Source organism: Acanthopagrus latus, chromosome 7, assembly GCF_904848185.1.
Source record: "Acanthopagrus latus isolate v.2019 chromosome 7, fAcaLat1.1, whole genome shotgun sequence".
Lineage (NCBI taxonomy): Eukaryota > Metazoa > Chordata > Actinopteri > Spariformes > Sparidae > Acanthopagrus > Acanthopagrus latus.
The window spans coordinates 14,695,064-14,721,811 of record NC_051045.1 but is presented as its reverse complement, the minus strand read 5'-3'; the positions used below and the strand labels follow the sequence as shown (position 1 = coordinate 14,721,811).

At 42.0% G+C, this 26,748-nt stretch overlaps 3 protein-coding genes across 3 annotated transcripts in view; all 3 read left to right on the top strand.

The window, feature by feature from the left end:
- Positions 1-19,294, top strand: part of LOC119022525 (homeobox protein Hox-C10a-like) — a 143,723-nt gene extending 124,429 nt beyond the window's left edge. The window contains exons 4-6 of the mRNA XM_037103489.1: positions 1,255-1,296; positions 18,654-18,801; positions 19,156-19,294. The gene's annotated coding sequence lies outside the window, so the exon portion shown is untranslated. The remainder of the gene's footprint in view (positions 1-1,254; positions 1,297-18,653; positions 18,802-19,155) is intronic.
- hoxc4a (homeobox C4a) lies at positions 5,026-9,278 on the top strand. The gene is made up of 2 exons (XM_037103497.1): positions 5,026-7,021; positions 7,557-9,278. Exons 1-2 carry the CDS (start codon positions 6,586-6,588, stop codon positions 7,916-7,918), a joined length of 798 nt encoding a protein of 265 aa, XP_036959392.1. The 5' UTR covers positions 5,026-6,585; the 3' UTR covers positions 7,919-9,278.
- Positions 18,849-21,848, top strand: LOC119022529 (homeobox protein Hox-B7-like). The gene is made up of 2 exons (XM_037103496.1): positions 18,849-19,328; positions 20,818-21,848. Exons 1-2 carry the CDS (start codon positions 18,971-18,973, stop codon positions 21,282-21,284), a joined length of 825 nt encoding a protein of 274 aa, XP_036959391.1. The 5' UTR covers positions 18,849-18,970; the 3' UTR covers positions 21,285-21,848.
- The last annotated feature ends 4,900 nt before the right edge of the window (positions 21,849-26,748 follow it).

Genomic DNA, 26,748 nt, shown 5'->3' with positions numbered 1-26,748 from the left:
CAATAAACTCGTAAAATATAAATAAACAACCCTTAAATTTAAAAGAAATGTTTCCTCAAATAAATAAATAAATAAATAAATAAAAATAAAAAAATAAGATGTCAATACTTTTTTCCCCCTCCTTTTTCTGTGAATTGTGATACATTTCGTGTCCTCACAGAGAGTTGCAGGGCTCCAATTATTACCGCTATTATTTTATTCTCGTGACTTGTCAGTAATTGCATCTGTGGGGGAAGCTTGATTCAGAGATTAATCTAATTTCAGGGCAAAGTAACAGAAAACAGTCTCAGATCACTGCAGAGAAAAAAAAAAGTGAAACAGTCCAAACATCCGTTTTCTCCGAGCACTTGTATTCCTTTCTTTGACCTGTGGAGCCTGACACCGCCATCATTCAAATCCACAGAGGTCATTTCCGGGTGAGCACAGACTTCCCTTCTGTCTGAGCCCGAATAAGAACCATAAAGTCCCATTACATCGTCTCCGAACACAACCTGAATTTATTTACAATGTGAAGACAAAGTCGTGATTTTTTTATTGACCGTTCGTCATAATTCAGCCGCCGCTGAAGTCCAGCCAGGGATTTCTATTCATAGAACATTTGCCCAAGGAAATACCGAGGATGCTTGTAAATTTACTTTTACTGTCTGAGAATGACCCGTCCTAAATTTCTGTCCTCGGTCCCAGTTCTGCAGGAGCCCAAACATGTCAGGGCTTTTTATTATTATTTTTTTCTAGGCCAGCAGTCTCCCTTTCAATTAGGCTGGATAACAGAGGAGATGAGAGCAGAGGGGACGAGCTGAAGCGTCATTAATATGAAATAATATCCAAACACTTCCTTTCTGTATTTGTGAAACCAAGAAATCCACCGGAGGAAACTTGAGGAACAATCATTTAGTTTGTTTAGTTGCTGTTTAGTCAGTTTAGTTTTTTTGACATCAATTGTGGCTCTTATATCTATTTGATTCTATTGTTATTTATTTGTTTTAATATTTGTGCCATGGTGGCGATTTTGAATGGAGCAAAAACGAAATCTTCCACACACACAGTATACTTTCTCAATAAATGTAAGGAATGATCAGTGGGTAAATTATTGATCAAATATGTTTTTATATATATATATTCAATTCTTTTTTTCCTAGACTTTAAGCATCTTTCTCGAGAATCTAAATGATCCAGTTTGGCTGCAGAATATTTTTCTTTTCTTGATCTAATTTTCGTTTTTGTTTTCTTCCCTTTTTTTTCTCTATTTTTCAGGCCAGTCCTCGGGTCAGGATGAGTGTGGCCGTGGATTTATCAGTAAGTGTTATCCATCGCCTACCCACCTGGCTTTAGTCAAGAGACGTGACACCTCATGGAGCTTGTTATGTGGCTGTAGGCAAACAGCTGGCACCACTGACATCAAGGCCACTGATGCCTGCACTCTTAACGAAACGTGTGCAGGAATGACGGTGATTATAGAAAGAATCAGCGTATTTAATTCCAGATAAATCCCCTCTTTTTTTTTTCCTCTTTGCAATTTCGTGAACAAAGACAAAAACAAATACTAAAACTTAAAAGTCGAATCGCTGTCTTTCTGCGTGTCCGGCGAAGAGCCGGCGGAAGTGGCGCACAGGTGATCTGGATCTCACTCTGCGTTGAGGGAGTCTAATGAACCGCAGCGATGCTTTAATGAACTGCAAACCAACCAATGGTTTCTTTGGGGGCATCTTTGTATCTAAAACCAGCTCTGCTCCCCTGGCTGCTGCTTTTTACAGGGTATTCATATCCAACTAGTCTCCAGTCTGTCTGCACTTCATTAAAAAACTTTTTTTTTTTTTTTTTAATTTCAACTGGACGATCCGGCGTAACGTTATTACACCTGGGGAAGAGTAAACGTGTGCAGGCTATTAGGTTAAGGGTTTGATTAAACGCGCATCGTAACCGTTTTCATCAGGGAGCGGTGGGGATATTGCTCCACCGCTGTCTGCATCCAGGTCAGCTGATGCTGCGCCGAATCACAGACGGAGCAACAAATCCTCCGCATAGTTTTGCAGCAGATTTATTTTGTTTACATATGGAACATGTGTGAACACGCTCGCGCGGCTGTTAGTTTGCGCGGCGAGAAAAGAGAAGAAGGGAGGAAAAAAAAACTGAAAATGAAAAAAAAAAAAGAAAAAGCTTAACAATTTCTCAAATGAACAAATGAAACATCAAATTAGTCCGCCTGAGGGCCTCATTTTTTGTACTTCTACATTATAACTAGTTATTGAACTAGGTGCACGATCTGAAAGCCATTTGTGGGGAGAAGGAATTCATTGCTGTCTCTCCATCAATAATCCTTGGCAGTGAACTATTGGAGCCAGTCAAACGCGAGGGGTGAAACGCGGGTCAGGCTGTCTAACTAATATTAAAATGCGTCCGCCAGAGCGCGCGGGGAGAGAGAAAGAGAGAAAGAGGGAGAGAGAGAGAGAGAGAGAGAGAGAGAGAGAGAGAGAGAGAGAGAGAGTGCGTGATGTGCGTGCAGCTCCTTCACGCTGCTTTGGCGCACAACAAACAGCGTGTTCAGATACAGCCAAATGAACACGAGCTAGATTTTTTGGGTGTGAGTGGACTATTTCCTCCTGAGTTCACAGTTTCTTGGCTCAGGGTGTTTTTTTTCCTTCAATAAAAAAAAAAACAAAAAATGAATTAAAAAAAAATCTATTGAGAGTGCACGCGGTGAAATATGTAGATTAAGATGTTTTCTGACAGTCTTTGAAGAGTCCCCCCCCCTTCCTCCTCCCCGTGCACATAGCCACTGTAATCAATTCCATTGATTCACAATCTGAGCGTGTTTGCTGTTTTTAATAACCCCCCGAAACAGGTCACATGTCTGATATTGCATTTTTCATCCGAGGCTTTTCTCATTAGCTTCCAGAGTGGCAGGAAGAAAGGTTACCGAGCGGTCAGTATGGTAATGGCGAGCAGAAGAAACGGTTGGGAACAATGGAAACTTATTTTTCATCTGTGCTGTCACGCCGTCCCTTTGTATCCGCCGTGTTTGTGACTGAATATTCATATAGGAGCCACCTCAAAGGCAAGAGGGGTGAATGTTAAGAGCGAACAGAGCCTCTTGCCCCGTGCACACGACGTGTTTGCGTGTGTGTGTGTGTGTGTGTGTACGGATTCTCAGTGAAGATGTGAAAGGTAGTTTCTGTCATTTAAAGAGCGTCTTGTTTTGTGTTTTCCTGGCCTCAGTAAACCTGATAAACAACCTCCGCTTCGGCGCACTATTTCCACTCTACTGCAGCTTTAATATTTCCGATGGCACTGTGCTGTCCTTTGCCTGAGAGATGCACCTCTGCAGCTTCTAACCCCAAAACACATTAGTTGTCTATATGTACCCTGTAGAACCGAATTTGTGTGAAGTACAAACAGTCGCAAATACGTCTCTACAGGAATACATGGGCAACTGAAAGACCACGCCAGCGGCCTCTGGACCCTCCTGCTCCTGCTCCTCTTCCTCACGCATCTCTGGCTTGTTTCCCCCTCCTCCTCTGCTGTTACTGCATATACACAAGCATGAGTGATATACACATGCAGCTCCAGCAACGCAATAACATTGTCTCGAAGTGTATTCATAGTCCAGACAGCCGTAGATTGTGTAGGTAGGCCACAGAGAGCAGAGCCGTGTGTGCGCAGTGCGCGGCTACTACTGTGTCAGACCCTGTAAAACACGTTAGGAACCAGGGGTCGTTTAAAAGTGACTGATTTACGGCTTTTATTGCTCTATAAAACGCCTCTAACATCCTCGCAAGGGGTAATAGAAATGTCGTGCGCATTCTGTACAAACAGGACAGCGTGAGATGAAGACATTTCACCTGCTTTTTAAACACGTTATGTAATTGTTGCTGTTAGAACTGTTAGCTTTGATTTTGGAGCAATAGATTGGCTCCAGTGCTGTTTCTTAATCCATTTTGTCTTTATTAATATCATCATTATTATTTCAGGATTTTTTTTTTTTGTGCTGGTAGTTTTACTTGCTGGTGACCTCACAACTATGATATCAACCATAAGAGAAAGGAGAATTATAATGTGGATGTGGTTGGGAGGCTGCTCAGCTTATTAAGCCCTGTGTGTGTCTTTGACCACAGCTGACTGTGGGGTAAGAATGGGAGGCAACACAGCACATGACAAGTTTACACAGCCAGGAAGGATCAGTTTACAGTGTAACAGCAGACCTCCAGTAATGTGGCTGATGGTCAGTGCTGCAGCCGTGATTAGCATCTCGCATTTGGAGGCTGGAAGATAACTGCCACCATCTTTTTTTCTTTTCATTTATTTCTTAAAATTTTTCTTTTAAAAACATGGAATAATTGTGACTATAGTTTGAATTTATGTCGTTCCTTATACAGCTATGTTGTCTTCTTCCTCGCAGCATTTTGCTGTCATAAAGATTGTCTTGTGCGTGTCCACAGACAGATTCAATTGCTAATGGAAGTCATATGTTTTTATTTAGGCTTGCAAGTACAAAGATAAGAACTTTTTTTAATGCTGTTTAAGAGAACGCCATGAGCAGATGGCGATAACACAGCTGAGGGCTTGATTTTTATCATAAAAGCCTTAATAGCATTAAATAATACAAACAGTATTTGGTCCCCCCCTCCTTTTTTTTTTTTTTTTTGCAAGTCTACATGCAGGACTTGTGCCCTGCATGTGGGAGGGCTCTTTAATCTGATGTGAGGGAGCACAGCTGCTCCTCAACTCCCTGGCTGTGTCTGGTGTGTCTGTGGCAGCCCAATATTTAACTGAACTTCTGTGTGACGCGCTGCAGTGGTCCTGAGACTCTTCTGTCCTCTTTTCAGTTAGCTGTGTGACATCACGATGGTTGTGTCCCACTGCAGACTGGGTTGTAACATCACGAGGACGCTGCTGTGAACGGTTGCTGGTTCTGTGACACCGCAGTGATGCTGTTTTCTGTTAGTTTGGCTCTGCTGTTGGCATTGTAGTCGTGGTGTAGCTGTAGTGTTACCTCTCTGCCTGCTCTCCACTGTTGTGTTGTGATATCACAAAGCCTGTAAGGACATTTTAATGTGAGTCCGGGTGACATTTGTTGAATAATTGTTGTGTCTTTTAGAAGGAGAAGATGCTAAAGGGGCTCTATGTAGCTTTGGAGAGGAAATCCAAACTTGGAATTATGAGTTCACACTGTTTACTCTTCACTTATGTTGTCACTGCGTTATCTCTGCACTTTGTAGGTTTATAATAGAAATTCAAACTCAGAATTGTAATATTTACAATATTGACAATGTAATAATACTAATAGCGTGATGTTTATTTCTCCATAACTGAATAAACAAGCTGTTCTCAGAGGAATATAAGGTCCAGAAGACTGTTTGAAGCTTGTAAGGTGGCAGGGTCCACCAAATATAAACAAAGTAAAACAGTACTAAGCTGTGTTGTCCTTTAAGGTCAGTTTGCAAACAGAGAATGCTTATTTAGTTGGTTTAGGCACAAAAATAAATTAGTCAATGAAGATCTTTGTTTCTACACAGTGCACCTTTAATAAAACCTCAAGGCTGGTATCACATCTTTGCTTTTCTCTTCAGTATACTCTCACCGTTTTGTACAGTTTACCAGCACCGCCGAGGCCTTTCTTTCTCCTTCTCATCTTCTTCTCTTACTGATTTTTTTCACTGCAGTGACATTCAGAGCAGCTTCAAACACCATACTCCCATCAGCCTAGGAACCCTTTGCTTTCAATCAGCCCATCTTTTTAATCTTATCCTCACCTATTTTTAATTAAAAGTCAAAGGCAGACCCTTTTTAATGAATGGCCTTGAAAGAAAAAAAAGGGGAATAACACTTCAAAAATACCAGACAAATATCCCATCAGTGAGTGAAGGCTTTTGTTTAGGCAGCCAGACCTACCATCCTGTCCACCTTTTTCTCCAGCGTTATAAATGACCAGGCCTGATTTTCCAAACATCAACCACACCTCCAGAGCATCTCACCAGCCCACGCCACTTCAGTCCAGTCCTCTCTGACATTTACATTCACCCACTAAATATCGGAGCCGAGATGAGCTTTGGGAGAAGTCTCAGCCAACACTGATGTGCAGCGTGTGATTCTTAAAACGTGCCGTAATCTCACAGCTGAGCTTGCTGCTGGTAGAGCCTTCATTAATTAGCAGATAACCTTTATATAAGGCGCAACAACATGATTGGTTTGCTATTGTTGTGCCTTATCCTTGGCGAATCACCTATTGTCCCCTTTGAATAATTGAGACCAGTGGATTTTGCCTGTTTTATTTTTCCCTTGGTCAGCAACTAGCTACTAGTTTTGTCCCCAAGATCAATTGCCTCGCTAACACAACCAGAGGGAGAGAGAGCGGGAGAGAGAGTGGGAGAGAGAGGTAGAGAGAGAGAGGGAGATTTGTGCCCACAATGGCGACTGTAGGTATGCTAAATACCTCTGGTTCCTTATCCGGGAACTACCTCTTACTCTGCGATTGGGCCACTGGGTCACGTGGTAAAAGTAACTTTACAGGGCTGCTCGCAAGTAGGAGGGCTTTATGGAGCAGAAAAACGACAAAGCTAGAAAAATTATTTTCCACTCCAGAAATTAATGATCATGAGCTCGTATTTGATGGAGTCTAACTACATTGATCCGAAATTTCCTCCATGCGAGGAATATTCGCAAAATAACTACATCCCCGAGCATAGTCCAGAATATTACAGCCGCGCAAGGGACTCTGGCTACCAGCATCACCACCAGGAGTTATATCCTCCGCGGGCGAGCTACCAAGAGCGCCAGTATAACTGTGCAAGCATCCCTGAACCTGACACGCCACGGGGACATGGAGTACCCCAATCTGCGCACCTGCTGACAGGGAAAGGGCAACCTGCTTCATGTGAAACCCCACAGTTGTCCATGTCCCCCGCCACCCCACCGGCCGCAACCTCCGCCTGCAACCAAGCTACCCCGGAGCATCCAAACAGCACAGCCTCCTCCAAGCAGCCCGTGGTGTACCCGTGGATGAAGAAAATTCACGTCAGCACTGGTAGGCAACTTGTGTGTTTATGTTCCCCTGCACTCCTCATGCTCCTCTCTCCCCTTTTTCCCTCCCTTTTATCAGTCCCTCTGACTCCCATCTCGTTGCCAGCCCCTGCTCCGATAGCAGGGAAGCCTTTGAAATGGCACAATTGAGGCGGATTTACGACTCGGCATTGGTAATTACACCCACCATAAATTTTATAGCCGAGGTATACTCAGGGCAGCCGTATCACCATGTGGCTTCTGCTGTTATGTATTGCGCGATGGAGAGAGGGGGAGAAATGAATAAGAAGAAGAAGGAGAAGGAGAAAAAAAAAATCGAGCTTTGTAATCTTGCATTAATAATTTAGCTCATAGTTGGATGTGAGTGTCCTCTCATTACGCTGAGAAGTTCTTAACTTCCCATTTGAATTTCTCAAACAGCTAAACATTCATATCCAATAAATCTTTCCAGCCATATCTCAGTTGAGGCCATTCTTGTTTACCCCTCCTTTCCTCCCTTTCTCTGTCTCCCTTTCTCTCCCCACTTCTGCTCTTTCCAGTGAACTCGGCTTACAATGGGACGGAGCCCAAGCGGTCTAGGACAGCATACACCCGGCAGCAGGTCTTAGAATTGGAGAAGGAATTCCACTATAACCGATATTTAACTCGGCGGAGGCGCATCGAAATCGCCCACACCCTGGTTCTCTCCGAGCGACAGATTAAAATCTGGTTTCAAAACCGCAGGATGAAATGGAAAAAGGATCACAGGCTGCCGAACACCAAAGTGAGATCCTCCTCCTCCTCCTCCGGGTCCAACACAAGCTCAGCAGCCGGCGCTGTTGCCGCTGCCTCGGCCACTAACACTGGGGCCCCCGACGAACTCACCGGAGCACAGCATGGCGAGGATATTACCAGGTTATAAAAAACCACGAAGCAACACTGGGGGTAGAAAAAGAACTGGTTATTTATAGAACAATTATATATTTTGTTTTCGTAGCTATCTTGTGCGGTTTCCTTTAAGTCCAAAGTTATATAAAATGCATGTTATATAGCATGGATTACTGCGAATACCGATGAATTATTTTTACGTGACACAGGGTTTAATTTATTTGAAGCTCAATTAAAAAAAAAATGTTTTTTATGAAAAAAATGTTTTGAATGAAGGAAAAAAAAAGTAGAAAAAATATTACATTTTATCGAAATGTTATTGTGGGGCCATTCTTTTTGCCCTGCTGCCCAATAAGGTGAAATGCACAATCTATTTATTTCAAACAAACACTGGAAGGAAAATCAATATAATAATAGTTATTTTTGGTATTAAAAAAAGGCTGGAACACACCATTGATCTTGAACTTGTATGTTTTGGATAATAACAATGTGTGGAAATTACCTCGTGTATTTCAGAAACAGGAATTTTTTTTTTCTTTTGGATTTTACTATTTAGTTCTTTGTGGTGTTGATGTTGTGTTTAGACCGTTAAAAAGCAGATTATTGTGAAATGCAATAAACGGAGTGTAGTGTACTTGTGCTAATCATATTGGTCAATAAAACAGTGAGTGTCTACTAGTTTTACATACGTTTGGTCGAACTTCATTTTAGGCAAGATGAGGTCTGCTATTTGTTTATCATTATTTTTAGGGTTTTTATTTTGTTTTGTTTTTTTTCTTGGTTGTTTCTCTGGCTGTGTACAGACGTGTGAATACTTGAACATTTCATAAGAAGGGGGAACAAGAATCACTGTGTTTTTAAACTGTGTAGGTCCTGCAGCTCATTTTTGGCGTCTTTTAATATTAGCAGTGTGTACAGACTGTGTGTGTGTGTGGGTGTGTGTGATTGCTTGTGTGTGTGTGTTTGTGTGCGTGTTAAAGCCTGACTCATAATGGACTGAAGTTATTTCTAAAAAAAAAAAAAAAAAAATCTGGGTACAAAAAAAAAGAAGAAATAGTTTGCGCCATGCATTATGTGCAACCTCATCAGTCTGAAGGGCATTCAATTAACGCCAGTGAGGCCCTCCACTCCACACTGCACTGCCTCTGCCACCACTGAAGCTCTCTCTGCTTCCCTCGTCCTGCCTTGAACACAACAACAACAAACAAACCAACAACAACAACGACAACAAAAAAAGCTGCATGCGATTCATTTAGAGGACGTTTGCAATGTGTTAGAGATTATAGATTGTTGTGAACATTTTGTAACCTCAAGTAGTTGCCCTGCTTTTTCTATTATCTAGTAGTCCACTGCGCCATGAGGGTTTTCAAATGTAAAGAAGAGAAATAAAAAATCCGAGCTAAATAAAATAAAGTCGTGAACTGAAGATAGAAGTCAACATACTGCGTCATGTGGTGTTCGTCGGTGGGGAGGAGGGTGACCTTTTGTTATCAGGTTAAAGGAGCAATGCTGATGTTTTTGTCTTGTGTGTTCTTCGCTCTTTGTTTTTATTTATTTTTTTATCTCATGCTTCTTTGTCACGTTTACCTGCTGTCTCCTCTGTGGGCACGTTGTGTGTGTGTGTGTGCGTGTGTGCCTCCAGTGTGCAGCAGCTGGCAGAATACAAAAAAAAAAACTACCTTTTTCAAAATCCGGCGCTCGCTGCAACGTCATCAGCACCCTGCAGGACTGTTTACGACTGTAGATCTGCTGGACTGGTGCGACAAATATCGCTCAGCGATTCGTTTTTCCTCACAAAGATTGCATTCATTTGCTTTCTTTCTTTTTTCTTTTTTTTTACTCTCTTGTTTTTGTGAGTATCTGTGCAGAAGGTTTCGGATCAACCCATGACTTAAAACCCAGAGACGCGCAAGAATTTGATAGATTATTGAAATTGTGACATGAATAGGCCTTATAAAATCGCTGGCGTGGTGGGGGGCAGGAGAGCACAAAAGGAAGAGGTATTCTCCTCCATCAATCTTTCACTGCGCAGCTTTGTGTTGCGTTCTGGAGGGAGAGGGGAAAAAAAAAAAAACACAGCTCCGCCAACAGCCAGTTTTGATCTTACCAAATATCATGTACCACCAGGCCGCCTTACCTCACCAGTAACCCCCTTGAAAATGTGCGAGTTTAACGTTTTAAAGTAAGTCGCTTTATCTGAGCCGGAGCGGTTGACATCTGCCTCCTTGACGTGGCTTTGGAAAGCCACTAGAATAGTGTTGAGACGGCGCTGAAAAATGAATCCACGAGCCTTTATGTTGCTGGACAGATTAGAGAAATTAATGTCCTCGCCACAGTCGCAGCATCCCTCCAGTCCCTTTCGGGGCCCTGTCGCCTCCATGTCGCGAGGCTGAAAAGGTACTTTATTGAAGTTTTGGGGGGGCGCGAAGTGGGAGAAGGCCGAGTTCACCTCGAGGACACATTTTCTGTCCCATTAGGCTCATTTCAGTCTGGATGGCCGACCTCTCCAACCCTGTGACCCGACTCGCTCTCTTTACGTGTACCTTCTGTGTGCGCCCTCGCCGGTCCCCCTCGGCCTCCGCTTTCTTTGTGGATTTTTCCGCGTTGTGCCTATAGAGAGGCCTGCAGCGGGGCATCACTGAATGTCTTGCTCCCCTTTGTTAGTCAGAGGGACCCAGGACAGTGTTGAACTCTCGGACTGTCTTCCGGACCCTAGAACACGAGGTCTTCTGCGGAGGATCTGAAATAGTTCCCAAAGCGAGCTGCTGGCAACAATTTGTGACTTTAAAGGTGCACTAAGTAGTTATCAGAAGAGAAAGATTTTCATTGGCTGATTATTATTATTATTATTATTATTATTATTATTATTATTATTATTATTATTATTATTATTATTATTATTATTTTCAAACACACTGAAATGACAACACATTCATATTGTTTTACTTCTCCAGCTTCAGTGTTCTGGATTTTATTTTCCTCCGAGAAGAGCTTGTTTATTCAGTTATGGAAATCAAAAACATGTATCGTTACCTAATTTATCCTGCAAATGTTACAATTCCGTGCTTGAATTTCTCCTCTAAACCTACACAGTGCTCCTTTGAGCGAACAAAACTTTTCTATTCTATGAGTTTTAAGCTTCTCCAGGGAGAAATAAGAAACAGTTTGCAGGCTTTTTTTTCTTTCTTTTCTTTCTTCTTCTTCTTCCTCTTCTTTTTTTTTTTTTTGCAACTGATAACATTAAAAATCCAGCTAAAATTATCACCAACCTTTATAAAAGTCACGTTTTTTCCCAGGGATTCATTACATTCCCCCAAAAGTCTCCCCCCCTAAAGAACAGGGGGCAGTAAAAATAGTTGTCGCGGTCACATGACTTCTGTCTGTGAGACTTGAGAGAATAGCTGTGGCCTCGGGTCAGCACTTCCGCTCAGAAGTAAGCTGCCAATTATAGCCAGGTGTTTGTGACAGTACTGGGACAGTTGGTCAGTGTGATTAGTTGATGGACAGGGACCTTCAGAGCGTGCGGACACGAGAACCTTGCAAACTCCCCCATCCGCCCCGAAACTTTTATTTTGAAATCCAAGTGCAAAAAAATCTAGATTTACCCCCCAAAACCAAGATGGCTGTGACGACAACACACGCAGTTGCGAGCATGAGCCTTGATAGATTGATCCGAACTCAAGTGGTACATATGAGTATTTATTTAGCCTATTTTATTTATTTATTTTTGATTGAATCCATCTTCCTCTCGTTGCAAGCAGCTTTGAATTGAGAATCTGTTAGAATAATCTCATTCGGTCGCTCCTTTATTCTTGTGTGGCCGGCACCAAATATCCAGCGCTGATGGAAACATATTCGACAGCATGCCTCCGAAGATAAACAGCTGCCACTGGAAGCCAAACATCCAATCTCAGTGCGTGTCATGTGTGTGATAATTCAGCCTCCTTCCTCCCCCTCCTCCTCCCCCTCCTCCTCCTGTGTGCCGGGCTACAGGTGTAGCTCAGGTTACACTCTGAACAATAACGGGGGATGTCTCGCGTGTGTTTGAGCTTTTTGTCACTGAAGATTTGTGCAATTTGGAAAACAGAGATTTGTCTCCGCTTCGAGACGGGGATTCAATTAACGCGTCCATACAAGGCCTTGTTGGATCTCTAACGAGGAGCAAACAAGAGTGTGTGATTTAAAATACATTGTTTAAACAGAAAAAAAAAGCTCGTGTCTCCTAATATTTACACGGTGTTTAAGCAAATCGTGAAATGTTCACGTTTTATAAGCAAACTGAAACGTCTACTAACTTTGGGGTTGTTTGGCCTGTCACCTGTCAGAAGATCAACATCAGTTTAAAAATAACACATCCGAGGCTTTCATAAAGTTTTAAAAATAGACTCTTGTGATATTTAATATTCGTACTAACAAGCCCCCCCTCCAGCTGTAGAATAACTCAGAGAGGCTTGTAGTTATTCTTCCCCTCAGCACCTTTGCGGGGAAAAACGCTGTATTTTACGTGTTTGAAGTCCAGTGTTTAAATTCCACAACACTTACTCAGCCTCCTAACTGGTTTCTTTTTTTTTTTTTTCCTCTTTTTTTTTCTGACTCGAGACTGTTGAATCACACGCATGATTTTCAGCTCGCATTGCACCGCTGCAGGCTCCCCCGTGATTTATGAGCACCTCAGGGCGAGAGAGCTCTCCCTCCCCTCTTCCTCTTCCTCTTCCTCTCTCTCCCTTCCTCTCTCTCCCTTGGAAGATATAAGAACTTTACACAAACAGACGTCGAAATATTTTTATTATTTATAAGAGCAAACACGAGGCAGGAGCTGGTCAGCTGGCGGTTTGGGTTTCTTTTTTATGACCTGCTTTTTTAAATTGTTTTTTTCACGAGTACAAACATTTTTTTTTTTTGTGTGTTCTTCCTCTGCGCTCTGGCTTTCAGGTGAGTTTCTTCCTCGGCCACTTTGCGTTGAAAAGGTCCGGGCTCGGTGTGTGTGTTTGTTATGGCGTGGTTGCGTTTTAAAAAAGACGGCTGGCAGCCATGGGTAGCTGCATAAAGGCATGAGAGTTGAAACAGGGGTCACGCTGCTATTTTCCAGGGACACAGAGGCTCCCTCGCATTGACCAGCGGTGGGTGTGTCACAGATCCGTAAATCTCTCTCTCTCTCTCTCTCTCTCTGTCTCTCTCTCTCTCTGTCTCTCTCTCTCCAGGGAGCAGATGCACCGCGTCTCTCCTCTTGCCTTTTCTTTCCCTCTGGAGGGAGAGTTTTAAATGAATTTGCATAAAAGTAGATGTTAAAACTCCATCAGGCAGCGTCGAAGTGATTTACTGTCAGGCGCTGGCAAACATTCTCGACAAAAGCAGCTCGGATCCCTCACTCCTGATGTCCCACTGTAGACCTCCGCCATCCCGTCACAGTGGAGATGATGATGGCCTGGGTAAACTCGCCATGTAATATTTAATGTCATCAGAGCGCCTCGCTGGGAAATTTGTCATTAGCCTATTTGCTGCATCGTTGAGGACCTCAGAAATTACAGTCGTTTTCCCCCCTCAGCTTTCAAGGTGTCACTGGAGGCCCAGACAGCCACTAGATTGAGTTATGATTATGTTATTCACTTTTCATTAGCACAAGTGATCTGAATATGGGATCCCGAGACCATAGATCCACAATTACGTATAGGTTAAGTGAAAACGCGCTTTTTTATTGCATTTGTTCCCTGAGAATGATCCTCTGGTGTCTTTGTGTGGACACCAGTTGCATTTCTGCTGGAGTCACCTCTCAGTTTGAGTCCTCTGAGGTCAGCTGCTGCTGCAGGGTGAGGACTTCAAAATAAAGGTACAAGTTGCAGGCTTAACTAACTCATGGCTCCTGATGAGTTTTGGATGAATCAGGGATTCTTGTTCCCATTAAAACATGATCAAGTTCCTCTGATTTTTAGAGCCTGACTCATACTCTATTTTTGAGGCTGACACAGTAAAAAAATGATACTATATTGGCACACATTTTTTGCACTTGTCTCTAAAGCTTTGTGACAACGATATGTCATGGAGGCAGGATATCTCACTTCTTGTCCAAAAGGATATCAGTGCACTGAAGCAGAAAACTGGTTCTGCATTATAATCTCTAAATAAAAAAAAAATAATTCAAACATAATCGTGATACCGATGATCAGCCGATAATATCTGCCGACTGATGTATCGGTCAGACTCTGATGACTTTATGTGGGTGACTCACACTTTGAAGATCATCAGTTAATTAGAGTTAATTCACAGATACTGTTTTGTTGCGTTCCTGGTGTTGTTGCGGACGAGTTTCATTACTCTCTGTCACTCCTCTGTGAACAGTGACCTGAGAACAACTTCAGGTGAAGAACCCTCATTTATTTTGTTTTATCTGAATGTGAGATGCTGAGTTGGCTCTTTCAGGAGGAGAGCTGCGTCCTCGCCGGATTTATAGGAAATTCATGGCTATTAAGACAGAGACCACTGTATCCAACAGAACAATACATTTTCTTTCATCGATCTGTTCGCCCTGAATTGTTCTCTTTTTGAACTGTTTTTATGACATGGTTTGTGGCCATCTTTTTGTTGCTGTGTTGATGCCTGTAGGCTGGACACTAAATATTTCAAATCAATCAATCAGGAAAAAAAGAAAAAAACGTCATACATTAATTGATGCATCAAGTTAGCTGCCTTTCAGTGACATGAGAGTTTATTTATGCAGGTCTTTACTGTATTTATATATTCCAGAGGCTCTAAATAAAAAAACAAAGTTCTATGTAACTTGATTCCTGCTAATTTGGTCGCATGTTGTTTAATGTATGGACTGTGAATTAACACTCTTAACTGATTTATGTGATCTAAATACATAAAGCCATTAACTTGATTGTTTGCTAATGTTGAGCAACAGGAATCCTGCCTTAATATATTCATTAAATCATCACGAGTCCTGCTGTAGCAATGATTTGTACGCTTCCTATAACATGTCGTAAGTTACATGTTGATGCAACCTATAATTGAATCTTAGGTCAAAGTACATAATCTAAACATAATTATAATTAAAAAAACAGAATTCAAACCCTGCCATCACCCCCAGATTGTCTGACTGGGTTTTATGATTAACTGATTGCTTTAAAATGTCACATATTGTTTGATTGTATTTATGGTTTGTTTCTTAGTGTAATAACTGTTACAAAAGAGGCCCATGTTTTCAATTCTTATTGCTCGAGAAACCAACAAAATTAGGTTTTTAATAGCAAATACATGTGCAAGCTGTAAACCCTTACTGCATTGGAGCTGCAGCTACTGATAGTGTATTGTTTTGATCATTTTCTAGATTAGTAGATTAGTTGTTCAGGCTAAATAATGCCAGAAAATTGGGGAAAATCAGTGTTTCCCAAACCCAAAGATGATGTCCTCAAACTTACTTTACTCTAAAGAGGCAAGACAATATTCACAGTTAACAAGCTGGAATCAGATAATTCTCACTTCTTTTTAATGAGAAAATTACTAAAACTGATTAATTCAATAGTTAGTTGGTTAAAAGACAGACAGAAAATGGTGAAATATGTTGATCAGTGTTTAACAAAGCACAACCATTGTGCACAACCCAAAGATATTCTGACTTTACTGTCAAAGAAGAGCAAAGAAAACAGAAAATATCCACATTTAAGATGCTTCATTCTAAAATTGACCCCTAATGGATTAATCAGTGCAGCTGATTCCACAGGAGAAAAATATAAAACCCACAATAGTTTTTATGCTGCATCATTGTTTTATTCCAACACTGTATATATTCTGAAACACATATTTCTCCTGAGTAAACAACCAGAAAGTTCTCTCTCAGATGGCCTCCACTGGCTCAGACCAGTAGGATTTATGACCAGCTCTCTGCACAGACGGACCGTGCGGGGTCTGCGGTGGGCTGTGCTTGCCCCCCCACAAAATTAATGCTCTGTGTTAATGCACAGACTGATGCAAAAAGTCAGGACTTGTTTGGGAAATTGACAATGTGTGTCTTTTCCTCACTTATGAAGTGCAGTCTGCAAACTCTAGTCCTTTCATTTCACTCTGCATTGTTTACAGCAATATAGGGCACCGGGCCCATAAATCTTCCCCTTGCTCTGCCAAGACAGCGCCATTTGTATGCACCGTTTTAACCGACAGCATCCTCTGCCCATTAACGTCTTCTCCCCGGCTCTCTCTCTCAGTCTCCTCTTATCTGCCCGGCTCTGTCCCCTCTCTCCAAATACATTAACTGATCCGTGTATTCGTTGAGCTCTGAAAACCAATTATGTTTTTCCTAAAGTGTACAGAATATATAATTCATGGGGAAAAGGGGGAAAATAGAAATCAAAATATAAGGATTTTCGATGCATTCTGCAGATTGTCGTGCGCACGTTTCTCTCTCTCTCTCTCTCTCTCTCTCTCTCTCTCTCTCTCTCTCTCTCTCTCTCTCTCTCTCTCTCTGCGCACCCGACGGTTTTTCCTCTGTAAGTTATTGGTATGAAAAATAAAAGTTTATCGACGATTTCCGTGGTTGTTTGTGTCAGCGAGCGAGGGAGCGCAGAAGGTAAGGAGGAATTGTAAAAGGGTTGACACCCAGAGCGACCGGCGCGCTTTTGTGTGAGAGAGAAAAATGATTTATTGCCACTGAGGCGGTTCAAACAGAGTTCACGGAGAATTGTGGTGGAGGCGCGGAGGAGCTAAATTATGGTCTTGCTGAGCTAGTATATCATAGATCCTATCTCCAATTCAGAGAGTGTGTTCAAGGGTGTGAGGCAAGGAAAACAAAACGAATTTAATTACTTTCCACCATTCCACTCGGTGCTGATGGATATTGCCTAATTCTCCTGATAATAATAATAATAATAATAATAATAATAATAATAATAATAATAATAATGTGATTTGAATTTAAATGGTATAGGCTATTATTCATTGGGCAATATTTGGCACATATTAATGGACAGGATGATGACTGACTTTACGTCATCACTCCCAAATTAAAATCAGGTCTCCAAGCTAAACGTTTAGCATTTTTATATAGTTTTAAAACTGGTTTGTGATCAATTAAATCATTGGTTAAGAGTCATTTTGGTGTTGATTGACACACAAGTGTATGGGAGCTGTGGTATTTGCATTATGTCCTTGACCGGAAACCCCATATTTGAATATTTAATTCATTTAAGAAAATAAAAGACCCAAGGACGTGACTCCACTCCGGAGGTTCAGGTGATGGTGGCAGCAGCAGCAGCAGCAGCAGCAGGGGTGAAACAGGAAAAAAAAGGGGGGGAAGGCTCCTCTCTCCCCTCTTCTTCCGAGCTATGCAACCCTGAGTGCATAATCCATCACCGCTGAGAGACATCTAAAGAGGGTTTTCTCGACAGCTTTGTTGTAGTGAAACACCAGAAGGAACTTAGCTTATATCTAAAGCCTGCTCCAGCTACAAGATGGATACTGGCACACTGGAGTAGATGCTAATACCGCAGCCCTGCAGGAGAAGGCTCGCTCTCTCGTTTTTGGGGACGATGCTAATAAGAATAAAAATAAATAAATAAAAAAGAAAGAAAAATGGTGATAGCTTCATTATTCTAGTTATTTATCCACTTTGCATGCATTTGTGTATTGGTGGAATTAAGCAATCGTGTTTTTATGAGATATCCCCCCTCAAGTGTAACTCAGTTAGGGCCACACTTGATGGAGCTTTTTACCCCCCAAAATATCTATTATGGGGCTTTTAAATGAAGTTGCAAAATTCATATTTTTATTTAAGTGGTTGCGCCCTCATAGCTATATTTTAGCTTCCTGCTTGTCTTGTTTTCTCCTCATTGCGTTTGCACATAAGGGCTCTGCAGAACATCCCTCCTCGCCCCCCCTCCTCATATATACTCTTTGTCACCCATGTCCGCCATCTAAAGCGTCCACTGACACTTGATACTGTACAGTGATGCCCGAGTCATGCAAATGCGCCGCTTCCTCCCATAGAAAAAAACAATCCTCTAATGATTGCCTCCTTTGTCTTTGTGTGGCAATGACTGTGAAGCCTTTGTTTGACCACTCCCAGTGAATCCTATTAAGCCAAAGCTACACTTCCACTCCGACAGTTAGGAGCATATGCTGTTATTTAAAGGAAAGCCCGCCGATTTATGATGGCCGGTTAAATAGGATGCAAACCAAGTTATCCGATATAATCTCTTGAAAAAGAAGGGGGGAAAACAGCCTTATTGCACAATGTCGTTAAATAGAGCAGCTAATAGCATGGAAAACGCGCGATAGAAATATTATGTATCATTGTGTTTAATTGGGGGAAAGACGAAGAGGACGAAAATAAAAAAAATAAAAAAAACACCGGGGCGCAATTTATCTTTAAGGGGTTTTACATTAAAAATAAATAAATAAAAGAAGCTGCTTCAGAAATAATGAGTTGTGGTCGCTGCCCCGTTATTTTTCCAGTGTTGTTCCGGCTCATAGACAGAGCCCAGCAGCTCCTCGCGTTGTTGTCTGATTGAAAAAAAAAAAAAAAAACTACCACCAAAAAGTTCAGGATATGCCGCTGCGATTGGAGGCTCCGTCTAATAAATAAAATGAAGAATTTAACTCTGAGTTTGTGATGAGACGCTCCTCACATTTAAATCTGCCTGTCAGTCTGTCTGTCTCTCCTCTCTCCTCTCCTCTGCGTACACACACCTCTCACCCTCACGCTGATCACACAGTTGTTGGCGTCTATTCATAATCCGTTATTGTTTTTCTTTTCTTTTTTTTTTTTTCATCCCTAGGTAAAGAAACGCAGGCTGATCATTGAAATGTTGTCTGAAGAAAAATCGCAGAAGCTTCTTCGGGCGCCCCAAGTTGCCGGCGGATTACTTTGCAACTCCAGAGCTCTGTCATTGGAGGAGGACCGCACGTGACCACGGCACCCTTCTGGTAAATATTATTCAAATGCTCCACATGGTTACTCCAAGTGCTCTTCCCTGTATGCCTTTACACATTCAGGTTAATTGTGATCGGATATTAGACAGACAGAAGTCCTAGTCTTTACTGCTGCTGAGGGATTCCTGGTTTTATATTTGAGACAGTTTGATGAGCTGGGTTCATGGACCCCCAACAGTCTGCCCTCCCACTGCAGCTGCGTGGCAACAGTTTTGCTATGAGCTCTGGACAAGTGCCAAAACTGAATGCGGGATGCAATGAAGGAGGAGGAGGAGGAGGAGGAGGAGGTGGTGGAGGCCAAGAAGCAGAACTTAATCAGCAAAACATGACCTCCTCTGCTCATGTCAGTTCCAGGTTGAACCCAGGTGAACAGTTTCAGAGCCCACTGGAGCCTCTGGTTCACTGCCATGCCAAGGGCAAGCTGGACATCAAGAGCAGGAGCTGCAGTCTACTCACCATCTGCCGCTCAGGAGTAATGTTTCCCTGGATGAATCCACGGACCACTGACTCTGAACAATCTGGTAACTCTGGTTTTGTTTATTATCTTTTATTTGTGAGCTATAACTGAGCACAAAGTGCTGTTGACACAGTCTTCATTAAGTGCTCTGTTGGGTTGAATCCATCTACCCAAATGTGTGCATTGAATGTTTATCTCAAACACTGATAAACTGATAATCTGACCTTAGCAGTTAAACTTTTTGTTGCATGAAGACGCTGAACGCATCGCTGCAGCTAAAGAAACATTCAGCCTAGAGATGCACAAACAGAGCGAGTCAAAGTCGCGTCTGATGTGTCACCTCCATCATTTATGATGCACATGAAGTTCATCAGATCTGTGGGCTGTCTTCTCTGTTAGTTTACTTTATCTATGAATGAGTGTTAATGTTGCAGAACAGTCACAAAATTGGCCTAAAGTATCTTATTTTTCCAGGCCTGTAGGCAAAGTTCAAAACAGAAAGCTGCAGTGAACAGGCCGCACAAAAGCTGCTTTTAAGACGTTCATTTGCAAATGAGGAGCTAAATAACATCAATTTATGATCTGTTCAGTCAATTAGAACCTCTGTCCTTATAGTTGAGTGTTCTCAGGGCTGCAACTACCAAAGATTTTCATTATCTTAATTTCATCGTCCCAAGTGATGTCTTCAAATTGCATCTTTTGTCCAACGTACAGTCGAAAACCCAAAGTTCGTTCGCTATCAAAAATGTCAAAGAAAAGCATTAAATCTTCACCTTTAAGAGGCTGGAACTGACATTTTTGCTTAGAAAGTGTATCTAAATGTTTAATCAATTATCAAAAATTATCAGAAAACACATTTTCAATTGATCAACTAATCGAGTAATCGTCTAGTAATTGCAGATCTGGTCTGGTACATTTTATAAAAATAACAGGAAAAAAACACAGGTAGAGGAAATAGTAACAAAATGGAATATCTAAAACACATGAAATGTTGATTTGAGTCACTCGTAATGCTGATGCATCACTATCTCGCACTTAACAAGGAAGCTCCCGGGGTGGTTGAGTGCAGTTTTCTCCCTAAGGTCACTGCAGGCCTTATTAAGTACCCATTAACCCCTGCATGTCATATCGTTATCAACAGGCCCCTTGTATCGCTCATATACATGTCAAATGGAATCTCTAATGGCGGTTATTTTCAGTGGTGGTCCCAAGGTACCTTTTAGGTGACTGAGATGGGGATTTGACAGGTCTGCTTCCGTGTGTAGCCGTGATTAATGTGGCCTGTCAGGCAGCCGTAGTGGCGTCAGATGTTTCCCCCAGACTGCTTCTTCGGGAGCTAACTTTCCCCTGAACACATCACACCGCAGACAGCCAGTCTTGTATACTGTCTCAGGCATGACTGAATACGCAGGAAGAGCTGAGGGCCCTACTTTATCCCAGGTTGATTGGCTGAGGTTTAACGCGGGCCTAGCTGGCACTTGAGGTCCTTCTGCGGGATAGACTTTGTGGCTTTTAACAGCTCTATCTTCTTCATGTGCCTCCTTCTGCATCAGGGAGGCTCGGCGTCAGGAGAGAAAGGACGACCTTTACCAACAGCCAGCTGCTGGAGCTGGAGAAGGAGTTCCACTACAGCCCTTACTTGTGTCGACCCCGGAGGCTGGAAATGGCCGCCGGGCTGCGGCTCACCGACCGCCAGGTAAAGATCTGGTTCCAGAACCGCCGGATGAGGTACAAGAAGGAGCACAGGAACGCGAAGGCGGCGGGTTCGTCCCAGTCGTCTCCCTGTGAGGACCTCCTGAGGTTCCCATGCGCTGTCAGAACTTCCTGCTCCTCCTCCTCCTCAGAGCTGCACTTCATGGATTACGCTCCCATGTCCTCCTCTCTGTTTGATGGTCAGTGTGTTCACCCCGCAGACCTGCCCCATCTGAGCTGCGTGCTTCCATCTGTTGCAAATGGCCCGCCGCCCTCCTGTACAGGCACAGATAGTCATCACCATGCTGGCATTTCAAAGTGGCCCTAGGGCCCCGTAATGGCCATCCCTCCTGTGCTCATCAAAATCTCAATGATACATCCACTTTCACTGACTTATGAAAGACTGGAGGATGTCTGATTAGCATCCCTGTGCTGAAACCCCCCTGAACACACCCGTTCACCATTCATGAAACATTTTAATTAAACTATGTGAACATGTCTTAATTAAAGGAGAGCTACAGTGATATCATTTATGTTTCTCAGGCTCGGTAACTGAAGGCTGCAGGTCTTCATATTGTACAGCATGCACAAGACATTCGAGCAATTAATGATTACACGTTGTTTTGCAGTAATTTCGTGGCTGTTTCGCATTCGTCTTGTCGTTGCATGTTTAATGCATGTGAGAGTTGTACTTTGAGTGAGTTTTTCTATTTCCCTCTTTTGGCAGATAATAGCTAAGTGGTTGTATTTTCTAAGTGTCACACTAGGCCTCTTTTTTTCCATCATGCAGGTCATTTGTGTAAAATGGTTTGAACTGTGAAATGAGCAGAGTAATGTTCACATTGAATGATGTTATATTTTTGTTAAAGCCATTAAAGGACGCGGCAAAAGTCTTTGATACCGTTCCCTGATTAATTGAGATGTCACATACTGTACATGCTTAATGAATGCATTTGGGAAAACTGTAGCTCTTGTACAATGTTTACCCTATTCATCGCTGATTAGAATTACATTTTTTTTTTCCAGCGGTGTTTCATGATTAAGGATTCTTGGATTAGATCCCAAACGGGGGTGAGGGGGGGGAGTGAGAGGGATTCTGTAATCAAATTAAGGCATGCTTTAGATTCATTGAAAACTCTACAGTATTGTGCATTCAAGTTGCACAATCTTGCCACATAAGCCTCTCTCCCTCGCTCCTGCCTCCGAGTTCCCCGCCATTAATCACCGAGACAAGGCAGTCTTTCCAGCACTCCAACCACAAGCTCTGAACCCACTGGGCACCATGACAAGAGCTCCTGCCTCCTCCTTCCCAACCCCTTGCCTTTTCAATAGCCAAATTGTAATGCTGCAAGTCGGGGCTGGCCTCCCTCTCAGGGGGCATGTTAGTTGTGTAGCTCAGAAACCCTTCCAGCAGCCCATAGGCCACAGCAGACCAATGAGGTTCAATCACTAATGACAACATATTATCTTAAAGAACAATGAGGGGACTTTGTTTTATAACAGCGTCCCCTGCGCCTTTGTGACACGCCGATTCTCAAATGTAAATGATGTCATGGAAGCATTATTTTCCTCTCGCTATTTTTGATTTCCAAAATATTTCGACTCTCGCTGAGCTAAATTATGCACACGGGGGGCATTATGTGTTTATTTGACAGAAGTGGGTCACAGGTTCTCCTGGGTCTCGGCAGTATTGCACTTCAAAGATAGACAGCAAGAAGTTGATAATGTGAGCCGGAGTATCAATATTCCAAACAGAACTGCGGCACAAATTCTTGGACATGCTGACAGTTTTATATCAGAAGCCTAACTGTAAATGAGCTGTCACAGAGGACCACTGACAGCTATGAAATGGGGGGGAAGGTATAACGAGGAAGCTGATCCCCTAGTGGTCCTGGATAGAATGACTTCCTGCTCCTAATTTATTAGCTAATCAGTCCATGGATCAGCTGTCATTTGGTAAATATTTGACACCATTTTCAGCAGGTCTCAGTAGGTGTCCTGGGAGCTATACAGCAGCTATAACTCTGATTTTTGAATAAAATAAAATAAGGTCTCTGCACCACATCTGTATCAAAGAGGTGGTGACAGCTGGGTAATATAAGAGAAAAAAGTAATAAAGGCGAGAGCGAGGAAAGAACAAGGCTCTCCGCTTCGAATATGTTCGCCTGCAAAGAGACAGAAAGTGGGGGGACTGTGAGGAAAAGGAAGAAGCAGACAGTGTTGGATTCCTGAGATTCTTGCATATGCCGAGTGATTTATGGTGTTAATGGTGCTGAGGCTCAATAGGACCTTTACCTCTGGTTTTCTCCCTCCAGACGCTAAAAGCCAGGAGGATCCACACACTGGAGTGCAGTAATTCTGTGGCTGGGGTCAAGGGGGATCCCCAAGGGTCAACAAACCTCCCCCCCTCCTCCATGGGCCCCACTGCAAGGGGGAACATTACAACATTAAGTTAGCCGGTTGTTCTCACTCCTAGTTAGCAACTAAAGTCATTATTTCCTTTTAGCTCACTTGACCCCCCCTCGTTCGATGACATCTGTTTGCGGGGGTGGGGGGGAATCTGCAAAAGCCTAAAATCCCTCCATGTTTTGTTTTAAAAATCTGGGCTTTGATCAGACTGGAGCGATGCATTAAGTGGATCTTTGAAGTGATAAATGACGCCAGCCGTGGTGCCATGAAACCAGCTTTGGTTACGGTCCATCATTAATTTGAGAATTTTGTGCGTTATGTCCTTTACAGTGACTGATGTAGCTCTGTCCCATTTGCAGCTGTTGTGAAACTGATTTTGGGGTTAGGCTTGAAAAATGCTCTCTGCATCAAGACGTTTCTTAAGCTGCCATGAAAACAGAACTGCTGTGTCTTTAACAAAGACGTGCTGCTTTAAGTGTCTCACAAAGCGTTTGCCCCTGCAGTCAACAAATATAAAGCCTGGAGCTCATCGTGTTACCATCACTGGAAGCTGCTGGTGTCTCCTGGTGTCTTATATTACGATGTAGTGATTCTATTCATTAAATGGGGATCATATCGGTGGAAATAAATGATCATCATCATAACAAACGAGAGAATGTGACAGCCTTCTCTTACTAGTGTTTAAACTTGGCCTGTTTAGTATCTAATCTAATGCTGAGTCCCCCAAATCCTCTCAGCCTCTTCTTCTTCTTACTGATTACACACTGGTTGGCTTTGGGTCTTCATCAGCTATCTTCAATTTTACATTTCAAGCACATATTTAATGTAATAATTGCTCTTTCTAGAAGCTACTGTACTCAATTGTGGTGCAGTTATAGTAAAGCAGAAAATCTAGGGTGACAATCTGGCTCAAGCCCCAGAGATGATATCTGTGACCAAAAATGTTCACACCTTTAATGCTGTGTTGAAGAATTTAATTTGCAAACGTCTGTGTCAGCATAATGGCCATAACTGAGTCTACACAGAGTGACACAGGTACTTACTGTGTCTGTTTTAATCCCTGCAGACATAATTGATTGACAGGTTTGTTATCTTGTCCTTGTATTTATAATTCCCATATGGACCTATGTGTCTGAAATATTGTATAATTGAATGTTACCTCTAATTTTTCTTAATGACTGACAAACTTTGCAACATTTTGTAACTTGGGATGAACTTTAAGTGTTCTGGCCTTAGTTTCCCATCTATCTGTTTACCATTTTTGTTTATCTTCATGTTCATTAAAGAGGAGACTTTGGCACACAAGGCTTCATCGGAGCACACGAAGAGTGAGATCCACCTCATTATATAGTGATTAAGGAGTCATCCCAAACGTGTTGCGGTGAAGTACTATATACACATCAAACCTGAAACCATAAAACAGCATCTCATGGGTCAATCCACAAACTTAATCTCCTATGAACCTCTGAAGATGAGGTAAAGTTCAGGAAGCCAAGAAAAGACAAAAACCAAAAGAAAAACACAACTTTGCATTAATCTACTGGAGCTGACATACTTCAAAACATCATTGCTCAGGTTAAATTTGAGTTTATTCTGCCATGTAGAATTATTTACATAACATACATGCCAAAATGATTTAACAGGCATCATTTGAAAGAATAAAAATATTAATGTACAATGCAGATCGAGTGAAATGTTATTCATCTAGCCGAGAATCACAAATCAGAGTATTGCCTCAGGGGGCTTTACAATCTGTACAGCAGACACTCTCTGTCCTTCAGCTCTCAATCTGGTTAAGAGCAACTCACCTTGAAACACAATGAAAAATGTGTGAATCGCAAAACACACGGAAACAAAAATACAAAATGTTACAGCCACAAAAAAAAATAAAAAAAAATACAACCATTAAAACACACTTGAGTCAAACAATTTTCAAATGTTTTCATCAGTGCTCCACAGTTTCTACAAGTTTTGGTACAAAATGCTTGAATGTACATTTTTCAAAGCAAGGCGGCGAATTAGATAAATGTTTTCAAAACTGGAAATGTAACCTTTTTCATACATGAATGATGGAACCTGCTGAAGAATGCTTCAAAAGGTTGGTTACAAAAAATACCCAAAGTCATGCTTCTACCCATGTGACTAGAACTTGAGCATAAGGCTTAAAGTATCTGATGTTAAATAAGTAATATAGTAAGTGGTTAAATTTAGTGGAGTAATGAGTACAATATATGTATCCAGAATGAAATTACCTAGTTACATTCCATCTCTGATTATAAGATTTTATTTTGTCTTTTTTTATATCAGCGTTCATATTATCTTGTAAATATGTTATAATAAGTTGTTGTATACAGTGACTTAATGGTTATTTATAAGTCACATGACTGATCAGTGGACAGCAGGAAAAACCTTTAATGAAGAAGAGTTTGGGGAATAAAGCATGATTCACTGGAGTGGAGATCTGCAATGTGCCTTTAGTTTTGATGGGCTTGGATTGATGCTCACTCTGTTCTGCACCTCACTGCGCTCCGAGAGTTCAAGATCATTGTGGGGTAAATTAAAACATGACAGACTGTAGGATAAAAACACTAAAAAGGTGCCATAATTTATTTTCCCGCTGACCTGCCCGAGTTCATGACATCAACAGAGACTGATGTGAATGATGTGAATTTCTGGTACTGGCTGTTTTTTTGCTCACAGTGTGTACAGAACCGCATGCATCAGACATCTGCTCTTTAAGAAACAACTGGGATGAACACAGTGTGAGAGATTAAGATCAATCATTTACAGTTTTTTTTCTTTTCAGGGATTTGTTTTTGAGAATTGAACATTTTGTATGAATAAAATAAGAGAAGTGGAACATGCCCAGAGTGTGGCTGTCACACACTATACTTTGGTCCATTGTTGAGCAAAACCCTGAACTTTTATGCCCGGCCTTTAGGAGCTTTTGTTCTTTTTATGACCTATTAACCTTCTCAGCCTTTTCCCTCCACAGTAGTAACTGCTGCCCACCCGTCTCTCCAGGTGCTTGTTGCTCAAGATGATTGTTAAGTATCAATTTCCTGTGTCACCTTTATGGGTTTTATTTATTTGTCTGCTCCCTCATGTGGAACAGAGCCCGGGCATTACTCAGGTAGATGGATTATAACTCAACTGCTACGACTCATCTATCTTGGAAATTTGACTTCCTGAATCTCATACAACTGTTACTGTCATATTACAGCACGGCATTATCAAGATCAATGACATTTTAAATGCTTCCCAGTTAAGGATGATCGGTGACAATAAAAAGGTAAGTTGGTGATGAAACTGTCTCAGCTGTGGTGAGCGGCGCTGTGCACAGTGAGAGAGTCACCTGCTCTGCTCACTGTTGCCTCCAGTTA